Source organism: Arabidopsis lyrata, assembly GCF_000004255.2.
Source record: "Arabidopsis lyrata subsp. lyrata unplaced genomic scaffold ARALYscaffold_7, whole genome shotgun sequence".
Taxonomy (NCBI): Eukaryota; Viridiplantae; Streptophyta; class Magnoliopsida; order Brassicales; family Brassicaceae; genus Arabidopsis; species Arabidopsis lyrata.
In genome coordinates, this window is record NW_003302549.1 from 3,471,258 (window position 1) to 3,483,731 (window position 12,474).

Sequence of the window (12,474 nt, forward strand, 5' to 3'; positions counted from 1 at the left end):
CCCTAGACCGGCCACCAAGCTTGATGCAGCTGCAACTACCTTACATAAGGTGTACAAGAGTTACCGGACTAGGAAGGAGCCTAGCAGATTGTGCAGTCGTTGTTGAGGACCTCTGTTTAGTTACTTGATTGATCTTTGTCTTTTAATTGTGTTTACACTAACCATTGGTATTGCTTGAAATGTTGTAGGTGGAAAGACTCTGAATTTGAGCTCTGTGTCTTTCTTTGAAGAAGAGAAACATGAGACTGCTGATCCGAGATGTGGGCACGAGCTGCTAAGGTCTGACATTATTTTTTCTCTGCTTAGCTTTAGGTCAAGGTGTTATTAAGTAGATCTACATCTCTCTTTACTATGGAACACCAATGCGGGTCTCAATTCTTTTAGGTTGGGAATGGCTTATCAAAAGAGGAAAAGGCTCAGAAATTAGCTCTTCACCATTGGCTCGAAGCTGCAGATCCACACTGCCTATATCTTTGCGAGTTTTCATCAAAGTCAAGTGCCGTTATTGATATTGCTTGTCTGTGGATTTGGTTGCTGAACACAAACAAGATCAAAAACATTATTAGTTCCTTTTGATTCTGTGAACCTATTCTAATAGCCCTCTCTTGCATTTACAGATTGACCCACGACTTGCACTTTCTATTATGAGGTCTGGTCAGAGAGCAAATCACCCTCACAGCCATTCTTTTACTGGTCGACTTAGATCCAATACCCCACTCTTTACATCTTCCTGTCTTTGAATGTGTGTTCTTAACTCTGTTTTCACCGATTTGAAACCAAAGGTTGGATATAGGAGATGGCAAAGATGTAAATCTTGAGAAACATCCTAGAAACGTTCTGCAAAAACAATGCATCAAATACTTAGGACCGGTGAGATTTTTTATCTGATTCGACTCGACTCGACTATACTAATTAGTTAGCTCTGCCTTGTTGATTACTCATCAGCGTCTGTGTTTCTTTGAAACCTGCAGATGGAGAGAGAAGCATATGAAGTGATAGTGGAAGATGGGAGACTAATGAATAAACAGAGCATGACTCTGATCAATTCAACAGAGGAAGCCAAGTCGATTTTTGTACTTAGCACGACTAGAACCTTATACGTAGGGATTAAAAAGAAAGGCGTTTTCCAGCACTCAAGTTTCTTATCTGGAGCCGCCACTACAGCTGCAGGAAGATTGGTCGCCCGCGAAGGGATCCTTGAGGTACTTAAATTACCTGTCTTTGCTTCTCTTAATATGTCATGTAAACTAAAATGTCTCGTACACCTTTTGTTTCCTCAGGCTATATGGCCATATAGTGGACACTATCTCCCAACAGAAGACAACTTTAAAGAGTTCATAAGCTTCTTAGAGGAGCACAATGTTGATCTCACCAATGTCAAGGTACGGAAATAAAAATTATGAGATCGGTCTTTGTGTTATTGGCATCAAGAGAATGGTTATATTCACGAGTGTTGTTGAATCTGAATTGCAGAGATGTTCTGTGAATGAGGAATATTCGTCATTCAAATCAACTGCAGATGAAGAAGAAGAAAGAAAGGAAGTCTCAGAAGAAATTGAGATGCCTTCAGAGCAGGAAGAGAGAGCGAGACATGTGTTTGATCCTGTAAAGAGACTGTCTTGTAAATGGACAAGTGGATATGGTCCAAGAATTGGGTGTGTTAGAGATTACCCAATGGAGCTACAGGCACAAGCACTGGAGCAAGTCAGTCTCTCTCCTCGGGTTTCGCCAGCTAATTCTTATGGACCAATTCCATCTCCAAGGCCTAGTCCTAAAGTGAGGGTGTCTCCACGCTTAGCATACATGGGAATCCCAAGCCCTAGGGCTGTAAAGTGTTGAAATTTAAAACACACGTTTTTACTTGTTATCCAAGAAAGGGTGGGGTTAGAAGAGAAGAGAAACTAACCTCCATTTTTCTTTCTAGTTACTTTAATTTCTTCTGTATATTTCTCGAGTATTGCAACATTTTGTTGTTCTTTTGATAAATTCTCTGGTTAGATCAAGACTTGATAATGCTAGAGATAGACACAGTCGACTTGTGGCCCATTTGGGTAAATAATTAATTAAAATTTATGCAGAAATTAACATTTTTGAATTTTTGTTAGAAAGTAATGGTATGATAGTAAAACTATTTAAAAATAATTTTACTTTCCTTTATTGTATCGTGTATGTATGTAGAATTTTAGGGAAACATTATTAGCCCATACAGAATAATGTACAACGAAATTCCCCTGTTTTACTATAGTCTATGTACTTTCCCCTTTTTGGTCAGAGTCTTTCCTTTTTTTATTTTTTTTAACAAGTACGTATTGTGAAAACGAAACTTTCAGTTTTAGCCTTTATAACATGTAGTTTCTTTCATCAATTACGTTATGGAGACAATGTTACTTTCCTTAAGAAAAATAATTACTTTCCTTAAGAAAAATAATTACTTTCCCGAATATATTTTACGGTTCTCGTATATATAAATGCAAAGAAGGGAAGGGAAAGACCGAAAGAGTAACTAGCTATGAGGTCGGAAACAGGCATGGAACTTCCGTATGATGTAGAAATCGAAATCTTGCAGAGACTTCCAGTGAAACCTCTGCATCGATTAGAATTGGTTTCAAAAAACTGGAGGAGGCTGATAAGATCTCGATATTTCATGGAACGGTACATGGTTCATCAGAAATCCAAACATCGTTTCAAAATCCTTGCTAAGATCATAGTCGTGGACCCGTTGGTTCTTAAAGTTTCCCCAAAACCTCGACTGTTCCTCCGTTCATCAGACGATGATCCCGAATTTACCTATGTGCTGCTTGAAAATAACGAAGTTGTTGCTACTTGTCTCTCATGCGACGGTTTCATCTGCTGTCCGAGACCTGGTAACAAGTATCTGTTTATAAACCCCGCTACGGGTCAGAAAATCCAAGCCGAACAACGAAGTCCTTGTCACCGTCCACAGACATTTGAAAGTCATGTAACTGTGCCCTTCTTCATAAGCAGATACAGCATAGATTTTCTTGGTTACCGCACGTGTACGTAACATTTACTGCCTTCGTTTATTTTATTTTTTTCAATTATCTTTCACAAGAAGAGTTTATTATAATGATTCAGTCAGTCAGAAGAGTCTTGTTTTTCTTCTTTAATTAGCTAATTAAGATTGTATGTGCATGCAATGCAATGTAATTTGTATTATTTCTTACATGTAGCTAATCATCAGTTTCCTAGTCCGGCGATTGACTTGTTGGGATTTGGGAGAGACAGAGTGAGCGGAGATTATAAACTTGTTAGGTTATTTGAACGGCCTGGGGAGAATACGGCATGCACAGAATGCGAGGTTCTTTCGCTTAAGACATGGGAATGGAGATACATAAGCCATGTTCCTATACCTTGCTTTAAAGGACAACCTTCAGCTAGCGTTAACGGATCCATCTATTGGTTCACTGTTTATCTATGGTTAACAGATGCAGAGTATTCAACAACGGCCAAGATCATAGCATTTGATCTTCACACACACAGATTCCGTGCAGTCCATCACCCTCCTTTCGGTGCTAGAACACCCTCATATATAATTAATCTCATGAACTTAAGGGATCAAGTATGGATGGTAGAGCAAACACTTGACTGTTTGGAGATGTGGAGCATGGATGGAGGAGGAGGCGCATGGGAAAAAATGTATTCAATTGATCTAAAAAGCTATGCGAGGCCTAATCTGGAGGTGCTTATGCCAATTGAAATCTGCGGCGACGGAAAGGTGTTGATTAGCGGTAAGAAGCCAAATAATTCAAATCACTGGGATTTGAAAGAAAGGTTGCTCAAATATGATCCTCGTACTAAAACTTTGCTTCTCGCCGACCATCAAACTTTTGCCCGTGTCCCTTACTTCCAAACTTGGGTCCTTGCTCCCTACTTCCAGTCTCTCTTCTCTTTCGATACACTTTAATTACTAGTCTAGATCATCTTCTCTTCTTTTATTATTTTATTTCTTTTGTTTCTTATATAACATTTTGATCATTTTTACTCACATTTCAAACTGATGCAGAGTATACCCTATATCTTTCTTTTTTTGAATCACGACTTAGCTAAATGAGTATTCAAAAAACATTATATAGTTTTATTTTATAGATTTAATATTTTAGTTTATTGTTACTTACTTTTGTATTTATTTATTATAACGAATACCTGCATATATCATATTTTGGACTGATCTAGATCCAGATATTTGATATTCTAAGGTATCTTGTCCGTGTGATATCCTGGTTTGAAATCTCCTCTACCGAAGCTTTTCTAAAATTCAAAGCCAAGACATATAAAATTCTAAACTTAAGACTTGAATCTATATATACACTCTAGCTACTTCCAGTCTCTCTTCTCTTTCGATCACTACAAGAAAACATCACAATTTCCGACAAAGGTATTGGTCGGAAATTCGTCGGAAATAGCATATTCCGACATATTTCCGACAAAATCACATTCGTCGGAATTCTCTGGTCGGAAACCATAAGTTGTCGGAAATTCGTCGGAAATTATCGACGAAAACTATTTGTCGGAATTTTGTCGGAAATTTCCGACAAATTTCCGACGACTATTCATATAGTGGTCGGAAATTCGTCGGAAATTTCAGACCACTTTTAAAATAAAAATAAATATATACCGAAATTAGTTACGACAAAATTCCGACAACTTTTCTATTTTTAAAAAAAAAAACAAAAAAAAACAAATAAGAGTATTATACTTAAAATTAAAATAATTATTGAATATCTACAAAAATAGATTAATTGTCACATAACCAATTTTCATTATCAACAAATGAGAATTAAAATTAAATTAATTAAAATGAATAAATATATAAATACATAAATGTCTCTATTAATTGAAGAAGAGAATAAAAATGTTGAACTTTAAAAAAAAAGGAATGATGTTTTGTTTTTTTTTTTGTCAACAAAGGAATGATGTTTGATGTAGAGAGAAGAAGATGTTAATAGAGATTGAGATTGTTGTGTTTGGAATTGTGGAAAGGATGAAAACTCATTTGCTATATATAGAAAAAATTTCCGACGATGTATTTCGTCGGAAATTTGTCGGAAACTACAAAACGCGGTAAATTCATTTGAATTGAATGTACAAAGGCGGGAACATGAAAAATCATAAATTTCCGACAAAATTCCGACGAACGTAGAAATTTCCGACGAATTTCCGACGAAATTAATTATTAATTAATTATTTACTTAATTATAAATTATTTAATTTTTTCAAAAAAAATTTCAAAATAATATTTCTGACGACTTTCCGACGAAACTAATTATTTATTTATTTATTATAAATTATTTATCTTTTCGTTTTTTTAAAATAAAAATGATTAAAGAAATAATTTCCGACAAATTTCCGACTAACAAAACTTTCCGAACCGTTGCCAACGCTTACAAACTCAGGTATGATTCCCTCACATTCTTCCAATTCATCCTCAAACCAAATTGAGCCCAATAACAGTCCATCAGAAACAGGCCCAACAAACAGCACCACAGGCCCAACTGAAATAAACCCATCATCATCTTCTTCCTCTCGCCACTCCCCGACGTCATCCACCGTTGATTTGCAAAACCAGCACACCACCAATGAAATTCAGCCACCCAACCAACCAAACAACACCCATGCCATGCGGACAAGATCCAAAAACAACATAACCAAACCAAAACAAAAACTCTCCCTTTCCACTATCCTTCGCCAAAAATCAGAACTTGAACCATCAAACCTGAACCAGGCGATGCAAGATCAGAAATGGAGAAATGCAATGTCACAAGAGATTGACTCTCAACAAGGCAATCACACATGGGACTTAGTTCCATACAAACCTAACATGAATGTGGTTGGATGCAAATGGCTGTTTAAATTGAAAACTCTTCCTAGTGGTTTGATTGACAGGTACAAAGCAAGGCTTGTCGCCAAAGGATTTCAACAGCGATGGGGCATTGATTTCTCAGAAACGTTTGCACCTGTCATCAAGTCCACTACCATTCATTTAGTTCTCGGAGTTGCAGTGACTAAATCGTGGCCAATCAAACAAGTCGATGTCAACACCGCTTTTCTTCAAGGCACACTCTCCGAAGAGGTATACATGACACAACCACCAGCATTCGTTGATAAGGACAGCCTGACTATGTCTGTCGCCTCAACAAAGCAATATACGGCCTCAAACAAGCTCCGAGAGCGTGGTACACCGAACTCCGTAACTACTTACTTAAAAGTGGCTTCGTCAACGCATTGGCAGACACGTCCCTATTCGTCTATCATCACGGCGCCAATCTAGCATACATGTTAGTCTACGTTGACGACATCGTAGTCACTGGAAACTCCAATACTCTAGTCACACAAATCCTTGATTCACTGGCAGCCCGATTCTCCATCAAAGACCCGTCGGATTTGCACTATTTTCTTGGAATTGAAGTGACTCGAACGGACCGCGGACTGCATATGATGCAAAGGAAGTACATCGTTGACCTCCTCACCAAAACAAACATGCTGGACGCAAAACCGGTCTCCACTCCACTACCGTCATCACCTAAGCTCACACTAAACTTCGGAGAAGCTCTCCCCGACCCTAAAGAATACAGAACAGTGGTTGGAAGCCTACAGTACTTAGCATTTACACGACCCGACATCGCGTACGCTGTGAATCGCCTATCTCAATACATGCACCGTCCGACCACAGAGCATTGGAATGCAGCAAAAAGAGTCCTACGATACCTTGCTGGAACAATTTCTCATGGTATCTTTTTCAACAAAAATAATCCTCTCACCCTTCACGCATTCTCCGACGCAGATTGGGCTGGCGACTCGGATGACCTCGTCTCGACAAATGGATATGTCATCTACCTTGGAAGACACCCCATCTCTTGGTCTTCACGCAAACAAAGAGGAGTAGCAAGATCGTCTACGGAGGCTGAATACCGAGCGGTAGCTAACACCTCCTCAGAACTCCAATGGATATGCAATCTCCTCACTGAAATGCATATCATCATCCCATCCACTCCGGTAATCTACTGTGACAATATTGGAGCCACGTACCTTTGTGCTAACCCGGTCTTTCATTCACGAATGAAACACATTGCGCTTGATTATCACTTTGTTCGCGGGCAAATACAGAACAAGTCACTGCGAGTCTCTCACGTTTCAACTAAAGACCAGCTTGCCGACACTCTCACCAAACCTCTTCCTCGACTCCAGTTCGTGACAGCCATGAACAAGATTGGAGTGATCAACCTCCCTCCATCTTCAGGGAGCGTATAGATATATGTCGAATGTGTTAAGGGTACATTAGTCATTTGTAAATATCTTGGAGAATACCTAGTACCTCCCTCTGTAATCTTATAAGTACTCTGTAATTTATTCAGTGAATAGATAAGCATTCATAAGTATTTACATACCCTATATCTTTTTTTGTTTTTAACCAAATAATATTCAACATTACTTTTATTTATTTATTTTGTTATCAAAAATGTTTGAGGCAATTTGATCAATAATGTTTGAGCATGATGGTCTAGATTCTCCAAATCCAACTACTTCACCAATATTTCTATTTACACAACTTCTTTGTTGTTTGTTTTCAGATGTGGGTTTCTGTGAATATTTAGTTCAAACTTACAACTAAGAACCGGTTCTTCAATAATTTTGGTGTTTTGATTTATTTTTAATAGCTTAAATGCTAAGAACCAGTGATATGAATTATTTTCGTATTTTGTATTTATTTATTTTAACTTAATAAAGAATACATGCATATATCATATTTTGGACTGATCAAAATCCAGATATTTGATATTCTAAGGTATCTTGTCTGTGTGATATCCTGGTTTGAAATATCCTCAACCGATGTTTTTTCTAAAATTCAAAGCCAATACATGTAAATTTCTAAACTAAGATATTTTTATTTTATTTTAAATTTTAAATTTCCATTAACTTAAAAAGGATTACAAGGCTTTAGCCCAATACACCCACATGGCCCAAACCTCTTAACCAATAGCACTAGCATATTTAAATAGTCAGTTAGGGAGAACTCTATGGGTAGTAAATGGAGCTAATAAGTATACAATCTTTCTCAAACGCACTCACATTTCTTTCGAATCATTGACAAAGATTCGTTTTTTTCTCATAGGAATATGGATAGAAATGGAATCTTACATATAGAATCTTAGGACATCATGTTTTAGGTGAGACCAATATAAAAGAATACGTCATGATCCTGGTGGACATTAAAAAAAGACTCGAAGAGATCACAACAAAAGAAAATGGATCCACCGAAGAAAAAGAGGAAACTCAAATAAACTAGTTAGATAATTAATAATACTTTCATTACAATTAAAAATAAAGATGGGCTTACGTGAGCACATGTGGCAGACACGAAGTAGAAGACAACACCATCGACGGTATTCCTACAACCACATCTCTGTAAAGTCTGTTTCAAATTGGACTCCATTTTCGTCTATTTCCACACCTTTCATGCTTGTCCTTCTCTATTTTGAAGTATTTACTTAATTTTCTTAAAATTGCTCTTACTTTATTTTTACATCATATTATGGTACTCTAAGTCTTTAACTTAACTTATTGTTTTTAACCAAATAATATTCAACAATATTTTTATTTATTTATTTTGTTATCAAAAATGTTTGAGGCAATTTGATCAATAATCTCTATGAATTGGAGACCAACGTATTGTCCGTTCTTGAATTTTCTAACACACTAGTTTATTTTGATCCATGCATTTCTTTAGTTATACCCTCTGGCCTCTACCTTACTCTTTTATTATTTAGTTATTATTTTAAAAGTTCACATCTGCTAAATATATTGTTGAATAGGAGAGACATCTGCTAATATCCTTAAAACTTTACTGGAACAAGCGGACAAAATCAGCCTTCCACCCACACGGCCACACCCCATGAGATAACCTTTTCTATTAAACCCCATGTGAGTTTATTCAATTTGGATGCTAAAATGGATTCGTAACTCTTTGTAATTAAGATCCACTCGTCGTGTTGTTGTTTTTTTAAGAGCACTTATCATTTGAACTCAGATGGTGTAATTTCACTGAAGACGAAATTGGACTAAATTTTTTTTCCAAACGCCTTATATATATGTTCCATAAGTTTAGCATTTAATATCCTAAATTTGGGAGTTGTCTTGGCGACAAAATAGTCTCGAGCTGGGCTTCGTAATGACGGAATCGACAGCAACAGAATCTCAGTATAAGGAGCCTTGGAATTGGTCCATTACTTTAATATTTCCATAAAACATGATAACATATTTGCTTAATGCTTTGTCATAATAGCAAAAGTGTAAGCTCAAAGAATATGCAAGGACCGCTTTGTCTTAAAGAAGTATAATCACAAATACAGTTAAACCCTAATAAAACAATCAAAATAAATTAATTAAATCCACAAACAAAGAAAATTAGAAAAATAAACAATTATAATAAATACATAAAGACTTTTTTTTTTGCCTTTCTGATATATTAAAAAACGGCCAGTCAAAAAGAAAAATTCTCTTTAAATTTTTTTTCTTGTTTACTTCATTCGCTAATTACATAAAGAACTCGCAATTGATCTATACTCTCCTCTAACGCAAAACAATCAATTGTGCACCCAATACAAGTCAGTAGATTTTTAAGGAATTACAAAATCATTCGGTAATTACAAATACTTTTTTTTTGTTAACAGTAATTACAATACTTTCAAATACATAACCTCTATGCATATGTTAACTTGTTATAAGAATACAAATGTTAAATTTTTTATATTAACTAATATTTGTATTCAAATACATCTACTCTAATGTAAAAGTACAAATTATTTAGTTCTCTTAGAAAAAAATTATTCTCCATACATGTACGAGTAAGACGTCGTCCTAACTCCTATTATGCTCCAAATTGTGAATACTTTTTCCATTTTCCTTTAACTTTACCTATTGAAAAGGTCAACATCGGCAATAAAATCTAGCGCGTGGGTTTTGGAACTCCATGCATTTAACTCATCAAATAAACAAAATTTCTAAAACACAAAAAAAAAAAATATGATGGAAAAATAAAATAAAAAGGCAAAAGAAACACATCACGAGACAGTACTTTGTGATGTAAGCAACCACATACACCACTCCCTTCTTCTCCTCCCCATTATTTGTCCTTTTCTTTTCCTTTCCCCAATAATTCTCTTCTTATTTTATTGGCTATTAGTATTACTATTTCCTCTAAATTTCATTATGATTCCTTCTTTTGTTTTAAACTTCTTTTTGATTCTTTCTATATATACAAATACAAAATCTCCTCTTCTTCTTGAAAAAGCTCCTTACGGTTCTCTCTCTCTATTTGCCTGCTATGATGCAAGAATTAGGCTTAGAACGTTTCTCAAACGACGTCGTTCGCTTAGACCTTACTCCTCCTCAAACCTCATCTACTTCTCTCTCCATCGACGAAGAGGAATCAACGGAAGCCAAGATCCGACGGCTGATATCGGAGCATCCTGTGATCATCTTCAGTAGATCTTCATGTTGCATGTGCCACGTCATGAAAAGACTCTTAGCAACGATCGGCGTAATCCCCACCGTCATCGAGCTCGACGATCACGAGGTTTCTTCTCTCCCCACGGCTCTAGAAGAAGAATATTCCGGCGAAGTCTCCGCCGTTGTTCCTCCGCCGGCGCTTTTCATTGGCCGTGAGTGCGTCGGAGGTCTTGAGTCCCTCGTCGCTCTCCACCTAAGTGGTCAACTTGTTCCTAAGCTTGTCCAAGTTGGAGCGCTTTGGGTATGATTGTAATTTACCTCATCTTAGTACTTGTCTTAATTTGAATAGGTGCAAAAGAAAAAAGAAATTAGGGTTTCTCTTCAATTGCTCATGAAAGCCTGATTCTGATTATCATCAGATGATCAAAATTAAATACCCATGTAGAAAATGAATTATGAATAATTAAAGATGTGTAAGTAGTATAATTTTATATAATTTGCTTGTTCGTTTTCTCTCTATTTTGATAAAGTATGAATCCATCAACCTCGTTAATGATGAATCGGATTGATTAGGACTACTAAACTATGATCTAGTTATATCTAATGATTGAAAACAAATTTATTCCTTTTTTCACAATATTTGACTGAGAGATTCGAACCATAAATAAGTATATTGATAAAATGCAAGATGTTAATAATACCTAATGATCTAACATTTTAGCTCAAAAACCTTATACTGTAATTGGTAATTTTTTTTCTTTTCTTTTTCCTATGATAGATAGGATTTGGACATATAGAGGTCGTATGAGTAGTGGTGATTTTACTCGGACTTATGAGTAATTATTTCTTTGGTAAACTAGACATCTTTTATAATCTTATGGTGACATGAATACGATTTGTCGATCGTTTCAAAGTTATTTTTCTTCTTTATTCTTTAATATTCCTGAAAAATAAAGTAGAGAAAACGAGGGAAGAAGATTCTACTACTTATTTGTAAGGTCTCCAAGCTCTCGGCATCACGTTAATTTCCTATTCAAGGAAATATTCTCTCTTTAAAAAAAAAAGTAGTTTTGCAATATAGATATAAAAGTCGCATAGTTGAAGAAACCTCAAGCTACATATTTCTCAAAAAAATTAAGTAATAGAGATCACTATCCTAAGCCAGACTATTTCGTGATTGTTTATTGATCCCGTCTAGGTACGTAATCGGTAGAGTTTATGAATTCAAGTTGTTGAAGTTTCAATGAAATTTCCATATGTCTTCATCTTTCCCTTAAATAAACGTGTCTTGATAGAGAAAAAGGTACGTTGTGGAATTGTGTATACATTTTTGAATTATTTGGTTATAAATTGATAGAGTTTTGGAAATTAATTAATAAGAAGTGGAAAATGAGAGACCCACTTTCAATAATTGAGGGGGTTTTGACAGCGACGCTGGGCTTAAGTGGCATCTCCAAAAACAAACCTTCTTTTTCTGTCCTCCCCACAATTATTGATTTTCTTTTTCAAAGATTCAGAAAAGACCAAGAATTTCTCTTTTTTTTTTTCTTCTTCTTCTTTGGAGTTGGGTAATTGGAATAGAATGCTACATATAGCTCCTTTATACCGGTCGATTTTTCTAGTAGGTTTAGGAAAATGATGTCAAAAGTCCAAGTTCCACATTTCAAGGGTCAAGATTGACCTATGTCAAATAAATGATAGGTGCTGATCTCACTACACTGTTATTTTACCAAGAGATCAGAGCTTCGGATGATCTGGATGCAGTCATTTTTTTTTTTTCATGTGCGAAGAGTAATATATTTTTACCTTTTGTTAATACTCAAACGAGTTTCAGTATAGGTGAAGTAACGGAGACATTGTTTTTAATATCTTCAACTAAACATACCATGTTCATATTTTTGTGTGTGTTACAAATACTATTATTATTCTTTGTCCTCAAATATTCCAAATATATATAACACATGATAGATCACTGGTCTCTCACGTCAAGAGTCCAATCAGTTAGTC

General features: G+C 35.8%; 3 protein-coding genes across 3 annotated transcripts; all 3 read left to right on the forward strand.

The window, feature by feature from the left end:
- The first annotated feature begins 258 nt into the window (after positions 1 to 258).
- LOC110226131 (IQ domain-containing protein IQM1-like) lies at positions 259 to 2,095 on the forward strand. Its single transcript, XM_021016782.1, has 7 exons — positions 259 to 279; positions 385 to 517; positions 624 to 693; positions 783 to 870; positions 972 to 1,202; positions 1,281 to 1,382; positions 1,474 to 2,095. Exons 1-7 carry the CDS (start codon positions 259 to 261, stop codon positions 1,837 to 1,839), a joined length of 1,011 nt encoding a protein of 336 aa, XP_020872441.1. The 3' UTR covers positions 1,840 to 2,095.
- A 414-nt stretch (positions 2,096 to 2,509) lies between these two features.
- LOC9303281 (putative F-box protein At2g02030) lies at positions 2,510 to 3,925 on the forward strand. Its single transcript, XM_002867163.2, has 2 exons — positions 2,510 to 3,017; positions 3,192 to 3,925. The coding sequence occupies exons 1-2, from the start codon at positions 2,510 to 2,512 to the stop codon at positions 3,923 to 3,925; spliced, it is 1,242 nt and encodes a 413-aa protein (XP_002867209.1).
- Positions 3,926 to 10,059: 6,134 nt separating this feature from the next.
- LOC9303282 (glutaredoxin-C6) lies at positions 10,060 to 10,982 on the forward strand. Its single transcript, XM_021019948.1, has one exon. The coding sequence runs from the start codon at positions 10,343 to 10,345 to the stop codon at positions 10,772 to 10,774; it is 432 nt and encodes a 143-aa protein (XP_020875607.1). The 5' UTR covers positions 10,060 to 10,342; the 3' UTR covers positions 10,775 to 10,982.
- The last annotated feature ends 1,492 nt before the right edge of the window (positions 10,983 to 12,474 follow it).

Bases quoted from the DNA above. Each gene is read 5' to 3' on its own strand.
- LOC110226131 (XM_021016782.1), top strand. From the start codon at position 259: ATGTGGGCACGAGCTGCTAAG. The intron at 280-384 runs GTCTGACATTAT...CAATTCTTTTAG, and splicing joins TGTGGGCACGAGCTGCTAAG to GTTGGGAATGGCTTATCAAA. The intron at 518-623 runs GTCTGTGGATTT...TTACAGATTGAC, and splicing joins TGCCGTTATTGATATTGCTT to CCACGACTTGCACTTTCTAT.
- LOC9303281 (XM_002867163.2), top strand. From the start codon at position 2,510: ATGAGGTCGGAAACAGGCATGGAACTTCCGTATGATGTAGAAATCGAA. The intron at 3,018-3,191 runs GTACGTAACATT...TCTTACATGTAG, and splicing joins TTTTCTTGGTTACCGCACGT to CTAATCATCAGTTTCCTAGT.
- LOC9303282 (XM_021019948.1), top strand. From the start codon at position 10,343: ATGATGCAAGAATTAGGCTTAGAACGTTTCTCAAACGACGTCGTTCGC.